This window comes from Salvelinus namaycush, chromosome 1, assembly GCF_016432855.1.
Source record: "Salvelinus namaycush isolate Seneca chromosome 1, SaNama_1.0, whole genome shotgun sequence".
In the NCBI taxonomy this organism is placed as follows: domain Eukaryota; kingdom Metazoa; phylum Chordata; class Actinopteri; order Salmoniformes; family Salmonidae; genus Salvelinus; species Salvelinus namaycush.
Window position 1 is genome coordinate 44,582,509 of NC_052307.1, and position 11,089 is coordinate 44,593,597.

Sequence of the window (11,089 nt, forward strand, 5' to 3'; positions counted from 1 at the left end):
GACAGAATTCAGAACATGGGCCGTTCTCACAGCGTTCTCCTTGTACACCAAGTCAGCACCATAGGATAAATAAAGGGGGCATATATGCAGACAAAGAAAACTCTTACAATATTCTATGATAACATTTCTCAGGTTATAGGCTACATGTGCACCACCAAGTCAGAACAGTCAGCAAAATTAAGAGGTGAAAATAGACCAAATTATTAAGGTGAGGCACATGGGCTACTAACAGCTTACTACCCAACATTTATGCAGTAGCATACAAGACATTGTTGGACTCACCTTTTGTGCTGTGCTCATGTAACAGTATAACTTTAAACCGTCCCCTCGCCCCGACACGGGCGCGAACCAGGGACCTTCTGCACACATCAACAACGGTCGCCCACGAAGCATCGTTACCCATCGCGCCACAAAGGCCGCGGCCCTTGCAGAGCAAGGGGCAACACTACATCTAGGTTTCAGAGCAAGTGACGTAACTGATTGAAACGCTACTAGCGCGTACCCGCTAACTAGCTAGCCATTTCACATCCGTTACACTCACCCCCCTTTCAACCTCCTCCTTTTTCCGCAGCAACCAGTGATCCGAGTCAACAGCATCAATGTAACAGTATAACTTTAAACCGTCCCCTCGCCCCGACACGGGCGCGAACCAGGGACCTTCTGCACACATCAACAACGGTCGCCCACGAAGCATCGTTACCCATCGCGCCACAAAGGCCGCGGCCCTTGCAGAGCAAGGGGCAACACTACATCTAGGTTTCAGAGCAAGTGACGTAACTGATTGAAACGCTACTAGCGCGTACCCGCTAACTAGCTAGCCATTTCACATCCGTTACACTCACTTGAACAGGAAAGTGGCGCGGCGGTCCTTCGTGGGCAAATTTTGTCATCAAAGTCTGTCATTCTCTGGATTTAGGGTGCTGACAACTGGGAACTCGGGGAAAAAAAGGTTGAATCATGATGACGTCAGTGACCTTCAGGTCGTAGCTCTAGAAAGAGACCCGAGTTCCCGATTTACAATTCCGAGTTGGATGAAAGTTCAAAACGTATTTTCCCAGTTGTAACTCCTTTTTCCAGACTTCCCAGTTGTCTTGAACAAACTAAAGTCAGATTTTGCAGTTAAGTTGTTTTGAGAGCGACACAAATCATGCTTCATTGACAGCATGGCCAATGTTGAACGTTTATAATTTTAAACAAGGAAAAGAGACCCTTAACCTTAGATTTGGGACCACACAGCCGCTCCACTGAATAGCAGGCTAATGATTGCTTTGTAATGCTTGCAGTTAGCCACTGATTCCTTCCAAACCACTCATTGTTGAATTTACGATTTCCAACGTGTTGTGTAATGTAGCCCTCATCCTCCACATACACCACCCAATGCCAGTCACATTCTGTTAAAGGTCCCCAAAGCACACATATCCCTGGGTCGCTCGTCTTTTCAGTTCGCTGCAGCTTGCGACTGGAACGAGCTGCAACAAACACTCAAACTGGTCAGTTTTATCTCAATCTCTTCATTCAAAGACTCAACCATGGACACTCTTACTGACAGTTGTGGCTGCTTTGCGTGATATATTGTTGTCTCTACCTTCTTTCCCTTTGTGCTGTTGTCTGTGCCCAATAATATTTGTACCATGTTTTGTGCTGCTACCATGTAGTGTTGTTGTCATGTTGTGTTGCTACCATGCTGTATTGTCATGTGTTGCTGCATTGGGGTGAATGCACCAATTTGTAAGTCGCTCTGGATAAGAGCGTCTGCTAAATGACTTAAATGTAAATGTAATTGGGTCCCTCTTTATGTAGTGTTTATGTTTACTGATCATGAAAAGCTACTTGCTGTATTAACCAAAGACGGTACAGTAAAACTACGCTAAAACTGCTTCTCCAACAGAAATTCCAGATCACACTTGTAGGTATTGTTATTCTTCTTATGTAGATTTTATATGGCGGTTGGCAACCAACTTTAAGGTGCATCATCGCCAGCAACTGGACTGGAGTGTGCACCAGAGACAGTGAAGTCGGATGTTCCCCACCACTTTCAATGTGCTACTTAGCCTTGTGTGTCCCAATCTCAGCCTTGTGACTATGCTTTCCTTCCTGCCTTCTCTCTTGGCCTGAGGACTTCCCCGCCCCCACCTTTTCCTGGATCTTATACAGGTGTCTTCCCTTACTCTCCCTGTTCCACAACTCTTGCCACTTATTTTTAACCACTGTTCTTATTAATCCATTTGCTTCTGCTTTACAACATTAGGATGTTAAGGATTGACTATGTCATGGCGACTTTGTCTAACTAAACCCATGCGTAAAACACGCGCCAAACTGCGCATGTGCAGGCGGTCAAAATTAGAAGGCACTCCTTCATTATAAAGTTGTTTTTGAGGAAAATTAAAACCTGTCAGTTCTCACTTTCACGAGGTTGGAGTAATAACACGTTCAACTACTTAAGAAATTGTCTCGAATCTAGGTTGTGTCTTTAGATTTCGAGAAAATTAACAACAATTAAAGGAATCATTTTTCACTTCTCTCATTGACTTCTAAACCCCTGCCTGGTCGTTTGATCTGTTTCTCAAGCGTTCTCGAAATTCTTGCGACGTTGTGGTCTGTGTTTAGAAACTCTGTGGTATAACTATGATAGAGCTAAATATAAACAATTGTTTTGCATGAATTAATCGTAAATGTTTAGTTCTGACTATTCTCTTCAAGGGGTGAAGATATTACAACCAAATACTTAACATTTATTTAACAATACTTTGAAAAGGGTAAGCAGTTGTCATTGGTTTTAGCGGAGCTGTGATCGACTTGCCACCTAGCAGGCAAATGGAACGCTCTGCAAGTTATTGTGACGTTTTATTGATAACGACCTATTCTACTGACGCACGTGGTGAAAAGGGAAATGGGAGGGGCGAAAAATTAAAGGGGCAAAGCATAAAATACTTGTCATTCAAACGTTTCCCTACTTTGCTGTCCATGATCAATGCATTAACTGGATCGTTTCAATAAAGCAATTTTGTCCCCAATATCAGTCAGCTCTATCCTATTTGACAGTTAATTGTATCAAGATTATTTGTATGGAAAACGACAGGAGTGCTGGGGACGCTGCTTGGGTTAGGCATCATCAAATGCCGTCGAATCCCAAATCCGCCTGGCCTTCAAATTACAACTCAGAAAATAATAACGTGAACTGGAGTAACGCTATGGTAAGTCACATTGTGTAGCTAATTCATATCAACACGTACTTATGTTACTCATTTTAGAACACACGGTTTAATGTCAGTAAACAAGCTTTGTCTTGTACTGTGTAAGTTTAACGTCATTAACTCAAGCTAGTTAGCTAGCCAACGTTCTAGCCAGCTAACGTTATCTAGCTAGCCGTCTTCTGACAGTCATTCCAATCTAGCTGGTTAGTAAGATTTGCTATATTGCTAACTAGCTTGCTTAGCTATATTTGACATGCAGATTTTCTAGCTAGCTATCTCGTTTGTAGTATATGATAAATAGCCTAGCTAGACAAACCGTTGAGACTACAATACATGGCTAACTAGGTATCTATAACTAATAGCCCAATACCAAAGGATCCTAACATTACTTTTTTTATGGGGCTTTCAAGACAACTAGGAATTTGAGGGGGGAAAACGAGGTCAAATCATGACGTCAGTCATATTCAGGTCGCAAAAGGAGTTGTAGAGAGATGCCTCTTTTGGTCCATTCAACAACAGAGCGATACAAACCTTGTTAAAGCAGGATGTTCTATACCTTATGTCATGCCTTATTGGAACGGATTTATTGATATGTGTTGTAAAAATTTGGGATGTTGCCGCACACATACCTACTTAACAAAATTAAGGAAGTTTCCTTTAAAATTGTTCTTAAATATTATCCTGCCAACCACTATATGAAGATGTTTAAGGAAAACATCAACTCAAATTGTACCCTTTTGTAATGACCACCCAGAAACGGTGTTGCATCTTTTTTGGCATTGTATTCATGTAAGGAAACTGTGGCAAGACATCAGTAGATTTATAATTGAACACTTTTATGAAGATTTTACACTATTGTGGAGAGATGTACTGCTTGGATGATTTACCTACAATAGAAATAAGCTGATACTATTTTATGTAATTCATTTCATTATTCTTTTGGTCAAATTTCATATTCACAAATGTAAATTTACAAACAAAACACCACATTTTCTTACCTTACAAAAAGAAATGGAACTATATTTTAAGAGAATTAAATACTATACTAACAAAAAGCTGTTAGAATTATAAGTGTATGTCCCTTAGTAAGGTCCTTGTGTAATGTGATATTGTACCCCCTAGCCCAATTGTCCTTTGTATATTATTTATATATACGTGTGTTCCCACATGTACTTCCTGTATTGATTTATTGTTTATAATTATATATTTTTTAAACCTCGAAATTTCCTGTTTGGAAGTTTCCTGTTTGGAATTCCAAGTTGGATGACAGTTCAAAATATTTTTCCCAGTCAAAGCTCCTTTTTCCCCCCTAGTTCCCAGTTGTTTTGAACGCCGCAATAGACCATTGGTGACTTAACGTCACCACATTTGTTTCCGATGAGAATAGAGAGCAATAGTAATGGCTTATTTATATCCATGAATATGGACCACAAAGATGTTTTCTGGAAACAGTGCCTGCGGTATGGTGGTCAGCCTTCAACTTGAAATCCTCAATGCTAGGGGGCAGTCATTTCCTGCATTACTCCTTATAGTCCAAGGACCTTACATGTTCTGTTTTTCCATTAACAAGCACTGTAACATGGAAATATGTCCGCGTGGGAACCCTAATCCTATTAAGCTGTGTGGTAATTTAGGCTGATATGAAATATACTTTCCTTTGTTTACAAAACCATACGACAAGCAATGTGTTAAGGTTCAGAATGAGTGTCGGTGCTCTTAACACAACTAGCTAATGTTGTGTGATGGCTGTTGCTGCTAGCTAGCTATTATGTAATACGGTAGGAAATATTTTTACATTCGATCAGTGTCAGTCTTGCTGCATTTGACTATTGGATACTTTGGTCAAACAAGTCTAGGGTTACGGTTTTCTCAGGTCAATATGACTAGTTCAAACCGTGCCGATTTGGAGGCCAGGTAAATAAATCTCTCCTCATATGCCTACAGGACGCTTCCCAATACCCTGGTTATTCCTCAAACTACTGGTACCCCCAGTCACATTCCACAGCAGGGCACTATGCAAATGCATATCCTTCAGGATCTGACGTGCAGCCACCTTACAACCCACAGGTACAGTACAGCCTCATGTTATGTCATAGCAAAGGCCCTCTAAATCCAAGGCTATATATGGGAATGAATTCCTTATCTCTAGACTAAAGTGCTCTCAGCCTTCTGTGACACTTTGTCACGCACACATAATTTCACAGACCGGTAGTCTGGCACGCACTTTCACACACTTACGGATGTAAGCACACACTCTCTCTCTCTCCCTCGCTCCCTGTCCAGGCAATGCAAGCATATCCAAATGGCCACAGTGTCTATAACCCTGGTCCAGGCCAGTATCCGGCAAGTTCTTTCCACCCATCCAACCCATTCTACTGTGCAGACCAGATGCCTCCCAGGCAGGCCCCAGGCCAGTACACTAGCCAGGGCTGCCCAGGACCAGAGCAGAGCACAGGGGGGTCAGGACAACCACACGCCCAGCACCAACATCAGCACCACCACTATCCTGGACCACACTGTCAAGGGGTAAGTGCATTCAACCAGTACAGGGCAGTGTTTAATGGTGTCTGATGTAAAGGCAGTTTGGTATAATGGACCTTGTTTTCTATTTTATACCTTGATCTTCTTTAGGCCTCTGGCTATCTTCCTGGGTCTTACTCGCACTATGGTGAAGGTGGTCCTGCGTTGCCCTCAAACCCCCCATACCCCACTGGACAGGCCATTCACCATAGGCCGCAGGCTGAGGCTTGGGCCCACTCGGGTGGGTATGGGCCCTCACACCAGCAGTGGCAGCCAGACAGCCACTATGGGACCCCTGTCCACCCCCAGCAACCCCCAGCCTGGCCAGGGACAGGCACTGGAGCCCCACCCCCCTATGAAGCCAAGGTACATGTGGAACACAAAGGATGTGTCTTTTTGTCTCATCTCCTTTATTTGCACATATTGTTTCTAAAATAAAATCCAAGTGGGCCTAATTTACTTCTTGGAAGAAAAGGGGAAATGTCAGATAAAACCCTCAATCCTTCCTCTGGTACCGTAGCTGTTTTGGGTCTGAATTTTAATAATTTATATTCATTATACACTAGTCGTCTAAGACAGGTGGGCAAACTACGGCCCGCAGGCCGCATCAGACCCGCTAGTAGATTTTACAATTATTATTTTGGGTTTAAAAAAAACACCCCAGGACACATTTTAATGTCTAAAAAATATACCGAACAAAAATATAAACGCAACATGCAACAACTTCATTGATTTTACTGAATTACGGTTCATATGAGGAAATCGGCCAATTTGAAATAAATTCATAAGGCCCTAATCATCGGATTTCGCATAACTGGGAAAACAGATATTCATCTGTTGGTTACAGATGCATTAAAGAAAAATGGGCCTTAGGATCTCGTCACAGTATTTTTGTCCGTTGAAATTGCCGTCGATAAAATGCAATTGTGTTCCTTTGTCTGTAGCTTAGGCCTGCCAATACCATTACCCCACCATGGGGCACTCTGTTCACAACGTTGACATCAGCAAACCGCTTGCCCACACATCGCCATACACGTGGTCTGCGGTTTTGAGGCCGGTTGGATGTACTGCCAAATTCTCTAAAATGACATTGGAAGCGGCTTATGGTAGAGAAATGAACATTTAAGTCTCTGGCAACAGCTCTGGTGGTCATTCCTGCAGTCAGCATGCAAATTGCACGCTCCCTCAACTTGAGACATCTGTGGCATTGTTGCGACAACTGCACATTTTATTGTCCACAGCACAAGGTGCACCTGTGTAATGGTCATGCTGTTTAATCAGCTTCTTGATATGCCACATCTGCCAGGTGGCTGGATTATCTTGGAAAAGGAGAAATGCTCACTAACAGGGATATAAACAAATTTGTGCTCAATTTGGAAGAATACATCTTTTTGCCTATGGAAAATTTGGGGGATCTTTTATTTCCACTCATGAAACATGGGCCAACACTTTACATGTGTTTTTATATTTTAGTTCAGTGTAGGTAGAAATGATAATCGTCCTATATACACTACATATACAAAAGTATGTGGACACCCTTTCAAATGAGTGGATTCTGTTATTTCAGCCACTTCCGTTGCTGACAGGTGTATAAAATCAAGCGCACAGCCATGCAATCTCCATAGACAAACAGTAGAATGGCCTTACTGAAGAGCTCAGTGACTTTCAACATGGCACCGTCATACGATGCCACCTTTCCAACAAGTCAGTTTGTCAGACTTCTGCCGTGCTAGAGCTGCCCCGGTCAAGTGTAAGTGCTGTTATTGTGAAGTGGAAACGTTTAGGAGTGACAACGGCTCAGCCGCGAAGTGGTAGGCCACACAAGCTCACAGAACTGGACCGCCGAGTGTTGAAATGCGTAGCGTGTGAAACTTTTCTGTCCTCGGTTGCAACACTCACTACTGTCAGCACAAGAACTGTTCGTCGGGAGCTTTATGTAATGGGTTTCCATAGCTGAGCAGCCACAAACAAGCCTAAGATCACCATGCACAATACAAGGCGTCGACTGGAGTGGTGTAAAGCTTGTCACCATTGCACTTCTGGAGCAGTGGAAACGTGTTCTCTGAAGGGATGAATCACGTGTCACCATCTGTCAGTCTGAAGGGGCGAATCTGGGTTTGACGAATGCTACAATGCATAGTGCCAATTAAAGCATGACAATGCCCCTGTGCACAAAGCGAGGTCCATACAGAAATGGTTTGTCGAGATCGTTGTGGAAGAACTTGACTTGTCCCCAGTGGAACCACCACTTTTGGGCACCCGAGTGGCGCAGCAGTTTAAGGATGTCAGTGCTAAAGGCATCACTACAGACACCCTGGTTCGAATCCAGGCTGTATCACAACCAGCCATGATTGGGAGTCCCATAGGAAGGTGCACAATTGGCCCAGCGTCGTCCTGGTTTGGCCGGTGTAGGCCATCATTGTAAATAAGACATTGTTCTTAACTGACTTGCCTAGTTAAATAAACTAGGCCTAATCGCCCAAAATCAGTGCCCGACCTCACTAATGCTCTTGTGGCTGAATGGAAGCAAGTCCCTGCAGCAATGTTCCAGCATCTAGTGGAAAGCATTCCCAGAAGTTATAGCAGTAAAAGGAGGACCAACTCCATATCAATGCCCATCATTTTGGAATGAGATATTTGACGAGCAGGTGTCCACATACTTTTAGTAGTGTATTTTCAAAACTGCCCTCTTTCTAGCCTGCACATATATTTTGAGGAACAAATTGAATTTCGAAATCATGTGGCCCTCAAACCAACAAGTTTGTTTGCCCACCCTTGGTCTAAGACAATCTTTTTTTACTTCCTCAGGACCAGCACTACCCAGGACCCCACCAGCACCAGCGTGCCCCACAGGTGGGACCCAAACCCAGACTGGCCCACTCCCCTAACCCCACCAATGGCAAGCCTGTCGACTTCAGCTCACCTCCCCAGATGTACAATAAACCAGGGCGAGGAGGGGCGCAGGAGCCAAAGCCTTCCCAGGGTGAGCCTCCACCCCCAATCGCAGCTCCAGCCCAACCCCAGGGACTGATCGACAACCCTAGCCTGGCCAAAGTCCAGCAGGTCATGGCCCGGGTGCTTTTGCTCCATGAGGATGTGGACGAGTTTGTGGGTAAAAAATCAGACAAGAGTTACAGGTACCTAGAGGAACTGCTTACTAAGGAGCTGCTGGTGTTGGACTCAGTGGAGACTCAGGGACAGGAAGTGGTAAGGCAGGCCCGGAAGGAGGCTGTGCAGAGGATCCAGGCCATACTGGACCGGCTGGAGAAAAAGGCCTTCTGAACTGAACCAGTTACGTATATGGACGGGCCTTACTGTTCTTTTCTTGTGACATTTGAATCTTCCACAGTCAGGTTGTGGGCCTTATTTCAGATTTAAACCGGTCCCTTAGAATTCATTGGAGTCCTAAGTCCTTGTTTGTTGTCTACACCTCCCGGATCGGAAAGGTTTAGATGGGCTGATTGTCAACAAGGGTTTGGTTTGGAATCGGGCCAGCTTGGGATACTTTATGCAGGTGTGATCACAACATACATAAGATGCCATTTCAAAGTAGTCATGATGGAAAATTTAATGGTTGTACATATCAAGTTATGGTGTTGTTGGGTTAGTTTTCATAACCCGACATTAGTGTCCATGACTGCTTAAAGCGTCTTATGTCATACTTATGCCCGTGCAATGTAGTGTCACCATGTTCCTTTCGAAGTAGGTAGACATTGCCCCTTAATCACTGGTACAGGGTCAGATAAGTTTTCGGTTAGGATTTGGAGTAGGCTGATCTGATCCTAGGTCTGTGGTTAAAGGCCATGTGTTCCATTCACAATGTTTTCTTAGATGATGCGAACCAATGGCACTGCCATGAGATTTCCCCTTTATCACTCACCCCAACATTGTCACCCACTTGTCATTGCAAGCAGAATGCAAACGGTGCATTCACACACACAGCCTTCCAAATCAGTACTGGGTAATGTATTCTGTTTATTTGACACTTCAGGATATACAAAGGTAGGGTCAATTGCTTTTCAATGCGGTCGATTTTTAAAGAAATGTATTGAAATCCACTTAATTAATTGAAGTTGCGCAATGAAAATATTGAGCAAGTTTCAATTCACATTCTGAATAGATGGAATTGATCCCAACCCTGGTATGTACTGTTTAGTAGTTGGTCTACAACTTCGTCACAATGCTATTTCCATTGACTGGTGGTAGACACAGTCTGTAAGTGCAGATCTAGGATCAGTTTTCAGAAGGTTGAAAAGGAAAACTGACCCTGTCCCAGGTCTTCCTTCCTTTGGAGTAATCTCTGACCATTCTGCCACATAGTTTGACAAATCCAGTCTCGGACCAGTGACTATTTGAGGAAGGGAGGGAACGAATTATGCATTGTCAAAGTATTGGAAGAGGAGGTTGGATCAACTATTTCCTAGACTGTGATCGGTTCTTATAAATCACAAGTGCCATAATATCGGCAGGTGCTTTTTCAAATCTTAAAAAAAAATAAACAATCTCTAAAGCTTTGCATGGAACAAAATGTTATGTTTGTCATATTAGTTTATTTTTTTCCGTGTACTGGTATATTTTTGTGTTAAGATTATTGTGTATTAGTTCACGATTGACGTGTGTGTAACATATACCTGTAAAAGGTCATGTCTACAGAGGTTTCTGTTTAAATGCATGGGTCCAACGTTTAGATGGAAATATTTGCCTGACTGATTTTAGAAATGACTATAGCTCAAACTGAGGACTTGCATTAAATGTCAGGATATTTTTTTTTAATATGTTGTATTAATGCAATTGTAGTCTTTTTGGAAAACATACCGTAAACACTCACAATTAACAAGAGTTTGTCATATTATAGGTGGGAGAGAGAAAATGACAGACATTTTTGAATGAAGGGGTGCTGATGGTGAGACAAAGTACATGCCACTTGCTCTCTTTTCTCTAGGGATTTAGATAATTCTGTGAATAGTTTCCCTCCCTGAAGATTTTTAATTTCAGAATGGCCAGCCATGAGAAAAATTTGAACACTCATTGAATTTGTGTCAGAAGGCTTTGAAGACTCACTGGAGCATGCAACACAGAAGCAAACCGACTTTATTAATCCTGCACTTGTTCATTCAATCCCTCTTCAGGATTCCTATGAAACTAATCTACAATCAATAGTTTTGCTGCTCTAAAGTATGGAGATGTACAGTAGGCAGTCTGCGTCCCTTGCATGGTGATAGACAAGGGCCCAGTTTCTCAATAGCATTTTAAGGCTAAGTTAATCTTAGAACCATAGGAACCTATGGTTCTAACAATTAGCTTAGCCTTACACTACCCTTTCCAAAACCAGTTCCACTGAAAGATGGCAGCAGCTGCAACAACAATAAAAACTG

The 11,089-nt window shown here is 42.9% G+C and overlaps 1 protein-coding gene across 1 annotated transcript; it reads left to right on the top strand.

The window, feature by feature from the left end:
* Positions 1 to 2,951: 2,951 nt before the first annotated feature.
* Positions 2,952 to 11,077, top strand: LOC120044506 (BAG family molecular chaperone regulator 4-like). The gene is made up of 5 exons (XM_038989164.1): positions 2,952 to 3,194; positions 5,139 to 5,261; positions 5,478 to 5,720; positions 5,826 to 6,080; positions 8,523 to 11,077. Exons 1-5 carry the CDS (start codon positions 3,066 to 3,068, stop codon positions 8,994 to 8,996), a joined length of 1,224 nt encoding a protein of 407 aa, XP_038845092.1. The 5' UTR covers positions 2,952 to 3,065; the 3' UTR covers positions 8,997 to 11,077.
* The last annotated feature ends 12 nt before the right edge of the window (positions 11,078 to 11,089 follow it).

What these genes read in the sequence shown, in the direction of transcription:
- LOC120044506 (XM_038989164.1), top strand. Translation starts at nt 3,066, where the DNA reads ATGGAAAACGACAGGAGTGCTGGGGACGCTGCTTGGGTTAGGCATCAT. An exon ending in TGAACTGGAGTAACGCTATG is followed by an intron (nt 3,195 to 5,138) that starts GTAAGTCACATT and finishes ATATGCCTACAG; the next exon opens with GACGCTTCCCAATACCCTGG. An exon ending in CTGGACCACACTGTCAAGGG is followed by an intron (nt 5,721 to 5,825) that starts GTAAGTGCATTC and finishes GATCTTCTTTAG; the next exon opens with GCCTCTGGCTATCTTCCTGG.